The sequence below is a fragment of the Priapulus caudatus genome, unplaced genomic scaffold (assembly GCF_000485595.1).
Source record: "Priapulus caudatus unplaced genomic scaffold, Priapulus_caudatus-5.0.1 Scaffold26, whole genome shotgun sequence".
Lineage (NCBI taxonomy): Eukaryota > Metazoa > Priapulida > Priapulimorpha > Priapulimorphida > Priapulidae > Priapulus > Priapulus caudatus.
In genome coordinates this window covers 577,298-586,152 of record NW_014577087.1, presented here as the reverse complement: position 1 = coordinate 586,152, position 8,855 = coordinate 577,298, and the positions used below count along the sequence as shown (strand labels likewise).

The 8,855-nt window shown below is 40.8% G+C and overlaps 1 protein-coding gene across 1 annotated transcript in view; it reads right to left on the bottom strand.

Moving 5' to 3' along the window:
• The window catches only part of LOC106814457, a 20,393-nt gene that overhangs the window by 3,335 nt on the left and 8,203 nt on the right, over positions 1 to 8,855 (bottom strand). The window contains exons 2-3 of the mRNA XM_014818776.1: positions 8,264 to 8,433; positions 3,138 to 3,218 (exon numbers count right to left, since the gene is read on the bottom strand). Of these exons, the coding sequence (XP_014674262.1) occupies positions 3,138 to 3,218; positions 8,264 to 8,423 (241 nt within the window). The 5' untranslated portion in view covers positions 8,424 to 8,433. The remainder of the gene's footprint in view (positions 1 to 3,137; positions 3,219 to 8,263; positions 8,434 to 8,855) is intronic.

Below are 8,855 nucleotides of genomic sequence, written 5' to 3'. Positions count from 1 at the left end.
ATATATATACGAGCTGCCATCGGCGCTTCGCGCCTTGGCAGCTATAGGCGCTACGCGCCTCGCGATCAGGTAAGAAAATGCCCCGCGTTAAATTCGAGACAGGGACACTTTGAAACCATAAAACCTGCATAAAATGTGCCAATTAAGCTGTATTTGTGTGCATATTTTGTGCATATCTGTCTTACTTCTGTATCAATAGTAAAAAAATTAGAACCGAGCGCTTTGCGGTAAGGTCGATGGAAATGCATCAAAATGCAGCTTTCTTCATGAAATTATATTTCCTTAAAAGATGCACAAGAATTGCATCAACAATATTCAAGAATTGCGGCGCGGCGCAGTGTGTAGGACTGGATCGATTTGTTTTTGTAAGCCAGGGGCCCGTTGTCAGAAACAAAATTAGTCTTAATATTAGTCTTAACATTAAAAATTTCTCCTACCGACCGTCGACATCACTTTGTTTCGTATTGTTATGAGGAAATCTGCTACGATTTTTTATTCTCGTAACTTCGCAGCGTTTCTGTCAACGGTCTAAGAGAAAAAGTTAATGTTAAGACTAATGTTAAGACTAATTTTGTTTCTGACAACGGGCCCCATGTGTGTACGCGGGCGTACGGGGTTACAGCGCATGCACCAGTCTCGACCAATCACGACCAAGTGCATCGAAGCAGTAGCAGCAGCAGCAGCAGCAGCAGCAGTAGGACCCGCGCCAAATATATAAATATATTTATATATTTATAAGTGAGATCGGAAAGTCCAGCTGTGCTATTTAGGTCAGAGAAAAAGGAGGTATAAAATGGCCGAGGCGCGCTTAAGAAAGTACATGATTATTGTATACACTCGTGCGTTTTTAGTTTTTTGCATTAACACAAACATTGCAAAATATCCCAAATGACCACAATCATATTTGTAAATGTTTCTGTAAAGAGAAACGCACCTGTGAATTGAGGTACGATGTTAGTGAAGAGAATTATAGATCAAAAACCTAGACTAGTACGATTGTCACTATGTTATAACATAGCTATGTTATGGCAACTTATACCCCCTCTTATCTGATCTCATTATGGCGACGGGTACTTTCCGATATGGCTTATTAGCGAGTCTTTCAAAATCCGCCTTCATATCAAACGGTATGTACAATTGCAGAGCTTGAATTACGAGCGCCAAAGGATGGTGTCAAATAACTCGCGTTGTTTTTCCCCGAAAATCGGTATTATTTTAGCTCATTTCGGCGTATAAATCAACGTTATTGAGTAATCTCGGAACCGCTTTCGATCAGAAACTGTAATTAAAATCCGTATTATGCAATTTATGCCAGCATCTACACAGCTACGTGATTCGATCGCCTGGATATATCTAGACAAAGCCATATAACGCAAGCTCATACGTTAGACGTTGGTCCGAAAAGAAACAATGCAATGCAAAAGTAGGTGGCCTGTTTTCGAAAGCATCACAAATAGTTATGAATATCATGAGTCTAAAATGCCATGACTTTCGCAGGACGTTTCACTTGAAATGTTGATATTAGACCTATAATGTAATAACTACTTAAGATGGATCTGACAACAGCCCCTGGGGTGTTATTATACACGCGTACACACGAGAAAAGCAAATTAATTCTGAGTTTACACAATTAAGACGACTGTCGATAACGAATATAGAATCTGCAAATTTGTAACAATAGTTCACGAGCACGACATTATACCATTAGCCAATTAACACGAGCCCAAGTTACAACTTTAAATGGGCTCTTCCAGCTTTCAATTAAATACAGTATTCTACTTTGGCGCATGAAATTCTCATATGTCATGTATATAATAAATTGTTAGGATTACTTTAGGAACGGAGCAACTATATATTTGCGTAAAAGTAATACCAAAAAATTACGAATATAGAGGTGAAAAAACGCACACAAACTGCAAAACAGTAAAACAAAAGCAATGCGATAAGCTAAATCACAGCACCCTAATGTAAGCAGCAAATTAATGGATATTGTTTATAAAGATAAATCAGTGACAACAGAAGTGTGTCTTTGTCACCGAGGAGACGTGTCGAATGAAGGTGAGTAAATAGTCCCCGTAAAATAAATAGTTACGTGCGACAGTCGTGATTCAAAATTCTAATGATAGCGATGGGGCTAAATTTGTTGATAAAATACCAACTAGGAATGCAAGAACGTCGGAGCTATTGCTTAATGCTTACTGATACCCTGTCATGCTGAAACAATAAAGGAACCTATAAATTAATAGATTGGGATGAAAAGGGGCATTGACATTAATGTTAATTGGCTGTTGATATTGTTAATACATGATGATTAACAAGCAATACTAGCAAGATAGTTGTGGTGAATAAAATATCGCGTGGATAAGGTAAGTATGCTATTATAACTTGTTTTTTTTTATAAAATTCAACAACAACAACAACAACAATAATAATAATAATAATAATAATAATAATAATAATAATAATAATAATAATAATAGTAATAATGTTTGAATAGGAATTAACCGCGGGAGGTCCATTTCCTCAGTTAACTAGATTTCACGGCGTCGTAGGCATGGAATGTGAGGAGGAAAGGTGCATTCAATACGACCGTGGAAGCAATTAATCTACACAATGCCCGTAAATTGCCCAAAGAAGGCGGAGATCGCTCCGTCTTGTTGTGACCATCATGAAGCATTCTTGTGCGACAATATTCTTCCTCTCGCTACTATACTACAACATTTATCTTCCATTATTTTCACCGTTTATTTGTCACTAGGCGCCTGCTAGTATCTCCATATTTGGACACAAAATCTGTTTCACGCGCATTTCACATCTCGACTTGTCAACGTACTATCTTATTTTTCACGCGGTTCACACATTTGACAATTATTTGTCTATTACTGTTTATAATAATAATAATAATAATAATATAATAATAATAATAAAATAATAATAATAATACCATTGCCATTATCAGGATATTGGCGATATTATTATAGTTATGATTATATATATATATATATATATATAATAATAATAATAATAATAATAATAAATTAGATTGACATGATAGAGCAGACCTAGGGCGGCTATTCAACGGGCGGCCCACACGTGTAGTGCGAGTACATTATAACGAGTTCACCTAACAATCGTACCTGCTATGTTTAATTTACTCTCCGTGTCGAAATCTGCTCTCTTTCCGTATCGCGTCTGTGGATCCCACCGCCTAACGATGTCTGTACAGAATCGAAATAGATGATAAATGTTGAACACGAAATACAATTCCCTATCGCATGGCGTTTTGATTAGGTCTGGAATGAAAAAAGAAGTTATTTTCTCTCCGCACACAATTCCCGATGGTACACTTACTGTAGAATTCGTCACTCATAATAAACCATTTGAGTATAGGTTTGTGTTGATGATAAAAAAGCAACTGTAGTAGAACGATATGCTGAGATGGTTCAAAAGCCTGAAATTCTGTTTGGCTGTTAATAATTTATTTTCAAGCGCAAGCCACATGCAGCAGATATTAAAAGATGGAAAATTGAGCGAACAATATCGTTATATATATATTGTGTTAATATTTTTTAACATATATTTTACGATATATTAAAGAATGATGCAAAAACCCTAAAAAGTGCCCTAACCCTAACCCTAACCCTAACCCTGACCCTAATTAAATTTAAAATATATGTTAAAATTAGAAGTGCCTAGTAAACATATCCTATCACCCCTTTCAGCCGGCTGCGACTATTACTGGGCGATTGCAGCGCCATCAATGAACGAATCGGGGTAGCTTCCAGCAGCCATCGGGGATTAACCCACCCACAACCAACCGCTTGGAAACCGTCCTGAAGCTACGGACGCACATTCCGGTTGCAATTGTGGGACACCAACGTTCGTTTCGTTAGGGCATGTTCGAGAAACAACCGAGACATTCTGGGGTATTGCGAATATGCTCCCAACACAACCACATGTATATACACATATATATTTATATATATACAATTAAACATTGCTTTATAATGCGTATTTACTGCGCGATAACATAAAGGAGCAAAGCGCCCGGTCGCGCGCCCGCGGGGATATTGTATGGGGTGTGAAACGGGAGATCCTCTCCATTAAACTGACATTGGATTTCAGATAGAAACGCAATCGTTTGATGACAGGTGCAGCTCTTCGCGTGTCCACTGGTGCCCCCGAACAATCCGCTATCCCGTCCACGTGTAACGGGATATGAGAAATTTACCGGTACATACGCGATAAAGGGCACAGCATGTGCTACAGCAACCTCAGCCATCACCGCGTCTTTTGGATGAGTGATCATTGCACTAATGCAATATCTGTACTAGGTTCATAGAGTTAATGAGACTTCTATTATACCCCAAACGTAGCGATATGTTATATACAGTTATGGTCCCGGGGTAAAAAGCAACAGATTATTGACCGCGAAAAATGCTGGCAATAGCAATAAGACGCGTTTACACGGCGAAAGGTATATCGGAAAATTAATCCAGTTTTTATTTATCTAGGTATAATTAATGTAGCGTAATATTGTACCAATTTGCATGGACCCGGACTCTGACACATCCGCATGATATTGAAATACCCGGAACCCGCGTGCGTGTTTACGCTTATTCGCAAACCGTGTGATGTTATCCGGTGTGATTTTCCCTTTCGTTTTCGACAACCACACGCGTACTAGACAAACTTAGCGTCGAGGTCGATTTAGTACGCGTTTATTTACACGGTCAGGTGTGGGTGGCTCTGGCCAATCGGAATTGCGCCAATGTCGTTCTAAACACGTTGCTTACCAACGAAGTGCCACAATGTCGACCATTTGACGTGCACGCGCAAAAAAACATATATAAACTGGCTTCGCTTGACCGACTTAGCAATGGTATATATTGTGACGTGCTCGCTTCGCTTAAAATAATGAGACAGCTGTTGTTTTTATTGTTTTTTTATAAGTTCGCACTTGTTTATTGGCGCTTTTTGCATAGGGAGCCTGTTGTCAGTAAAGCGCAACGCACACACCCGAGCAAAACGCGAAATAAGCCCAACGCACACACCCGAGCAAAACACCGGAACGTGGAGAAAAACATGTTTCGCTCGACGATCTGCAGCCGGATATCCGCGCGAAGCGCGAACAGCGCCGCCTCGCGGCCCCTTTTGATCGAAATCGCTGCCCTGTTGAAAAAAAATTTCCGACAGTGCCCTATGGGTAGAGGATAAAGCGGTGTAATCGGTCAATTGAGCAGTTGTGGGCATTCCAGAAGCCTTTCGAGTATGCACGTAGGGCGAGCATAAATCCAAATGCTCGTTTTTGTTGGTTTGCGGCTCGGCGCGTGTCCTTTTCGTGTAGAAAAATAATTTACCCTTTTCGCTGGTTCATGCCCTGACATTAATTTGGAAGTTATCGCGACCCATAGATGGCGCAACGAGTCCATCTACGTACCATTTTCAAGTATTTAAAAAAAAAACGCTTGGCTCGATGACCTAGACTGCTGCGCGGTGCACAGTTCGACACGCTAGCGTAATCCACTTCAGTGTAGCAAACGATGTTGGCTGAGTGAAGGTCGCGTATCGTCTAGTCCTGCAAATCGTCATTGCCGCTCCGACTTCTCGTATCCATTCTTAAGACACCAATGTGATGTTCTCATGTTTGCCTTATGATATATCACGATGTTATCTGGGAAAAGCTCGCTTCGTGTCAAGCGGCGTGGCGTGGCGTGCGTTGCGAGAATTTCGTCAAGTTCTCTGTGTTGATTTATACGCGTTGACACAAGCTCGGTTACGAACAGAGACATTTATGTTTTATAAGAAGTCAACACTGTTTTTCAATAAGAAACAAGATCGAAGCTGGATTGGATGAGTATTTGTTTTTGAAATCGTTTTGAGAGCGTACGTGTACAGATTCTGGTTGCCATAATATTACATCGTTCCAGCGTGCTGGCTATAGGCAAAAACTTCTGTTACCCCTGTCGACCCGAAAAACTGTGGAAACTCGCCTGCTCGCAGTTACCTTGGCGGTGCAAGCCATATGATCGCATATAATTAGCACGGACTCCTTACGAGCTTCAACAACGGACCTGACGATATACGTTTCAAGCATACTAGGCTACCTCTTATGTGTTAATGCTATCGTGAGTTTATTTACGTCGGCATTGTTTGTATATAGGTGAACATTCTCGGCACCAACGATAGGAGAACGATGCGCGTCCAATAAACCAATGTGCCCTAACCCTAACCCTCAACTAAACCCTAAATTCTAACCCTAACCCTAATTAGCCTAACCTAACCCTAACCGCTAACCATAACCCTAAACCTATGTATATATTGATATAAACATCTTTCATTATATTGCATGTAAATGACATTGAGTTTTAGCATATTGCGGAACCATGTTGCTCTATCTTGAACAACATTTCTATGTACATAATAGAGGCATATGGATTTGCGGCAATTGTATTATTTATTATTAATTAAAAAAACCCAAAAAGGCTTATGCTGTTCGCGCAGCTGTCCGCGCGTTATCATTGAAGGTCCGCTGACGCATAATAATAAACCCGACAATTTCATATGAAACTTTTACAATCACAGTGTAGCAAGTAGACGCTGGTGTTTGACATTCTAGCTATTGATATTTTCATTTGAACTTGTATTCCTTGGTAAATTAACGTTCAACAACTAGCTGAACGGCTAGAGATTACGGCTATCGGCCAATATATTAGCGAGCGGAGCAGGTTGGTGGGGTTGCGCTGTGTTCAATTTTATGTGAGATATTATCGTGTCATTGTTTGTATAATAGGTGTACATTTTATTTACATCAACTAGAGGCGCTTTCATGTTTCCGCATATATTATTATAAACCGTAGCCTTATGTATCCGCTGCACCTGGCGCTCGTGTACATGAAGCACTGAGCGCATAATTAGAATACAATTCATAAAAAAACTTATACAACACAGTGGGTTAGGAAGTTAATAGGTGCTTTGACACTTTTATAGTATATTTTTTGAATGCAGCTGCAGCTGTTTGCATTGTATTCCGGTATAAATTACCGACGTGTGTCGCTGGCAGCTATGGATTCGTGCGCCGGCCTATGCATTCGGCGCAAGCGATCCATAGCTGCCAGGCCTGCATAACTTTCGTAGGACGTTCCGCGCGTTGCTGGTGCCCTTGCTGCGCCGAAATTTGCGCAGCAAGATCTGCGTTATAGCGCTTGGGATCACACCTCCTTTCGCGGCAACGTGCTTCTCTAGTATATCCCGAGTCTATCTGGATGTTCGTGGCTGTGGCAAGATCGCCGAAACAAGGACAGACATTGCTCTAGCTGCAGCGTGGTTTTCGAGCTGGAACAGCAATGTTTTGATTCGCGGAGCGTGTCTTTCGGCCGTGGAGCGTACTGTTTTATATACGTTTTGCTTCGGATCGTGGTGTGACGTCAAATTGTTTCTGCTACACATGCGAAACGCCACGAGCGGTTCCCAATCAAGGTATCCTTCAAAAATATTCATGAGCGACACAAAATTCGTGGTTGTTCGATTCGGAATGGGCTATTTCTTTGATGTCATTGACAGCGGCTGCGTCGATGTTACGCAGTGTTTTCTGTATGTTTTGCCTCAGCTGCTGTGGCTGTTGGATCGTGGGTGGACGTGCTGTGCGCTTGCTTGCCTGAGCAGACGCCGAAAACGCCTGGGAAACAATCTCCGTTTTGCTCGGGTGTGTGCGCTAGGCTTTAACATCAGATGTATTTGTGAAATCGTAAGTCTGAAATTTTATAACGCATGAAGTGAAAAGGTTAAGACAGTTTAGACTGATGATAGCCATTAACTACATACGATGTTGCTGACAACGGACCCCTGGTCGTGTTACTCCTATCAAGCTTGCGGGTTAAGGTGCTCTAACCTACCAGTACACCCTCAAATTACACCCCCAAAATACACACACAATACACCCACAATACACCCACAATACTCACACAATACATCCACAATACACCCCCAATACACGTCACAATACACCCACAGTACGCGTCACGCTGTAAACAGCAATAACGGTAAAACAACAGCACAGCCAATTGCATTTTAAGGATTTATACAGAGCAGTTGTTATAGCATAAGAAGAAAAATATTAACAGGCTACCGAATACACAACAGAAGCTACAACCAGCGTATAATCAAATCGGTGCGCCCATTTATAATCCAATTAAATCAGCAATCTCATCAGCAATGGAAGAATAAACACTTCTATGCATGCCACTCTTCTAACGTGTCTCACCGTTTTCGTACACTGTCAGACCGGCCGGGAAGTCGTCGCTTCGCTTGCCGTAACGTGTGTTCGGTCGCCACTGTGCCACGGTGCCGTCGGCAGCGATCAACACTGAGATTAGAGCGATCAGGACGAATGTAACGATGGACGAGAAGCTCAGGGAAACCATGCTCGCAAATCTGGAATGATGAGAGAATCGTGCGAGCATAAAAAATGCGAAAGAATCGTGTATGAAAATGCGAGAGGATCGTGTATGAAAATGCCGGGATTATACATAGAAATGCAAGAACCTTTCATACAAAAATGCGAAAGAATAATGTGTAATAATGAATCATATAGAAAAAATGCAAAAATCATTCATAAAATGTGAAAAAAATTGTGTATAAAACACAAGAATCATGTGTAAAAATATAAGAATCTATTATCAAACTGCAAGATAGTGTATAAAAATGCGTATGTGTGTGTGTGTGTGTGTGTGTGTGTGTGTGTGTGTGTGTGTGTGTGTGTGTGTGTGTGTGTGTGTGTGAGAATAGATAGATAGATAGATAGATGATAGATAGATACGATAGATAATAGATAGAAAAAATAGATAGATAAATAG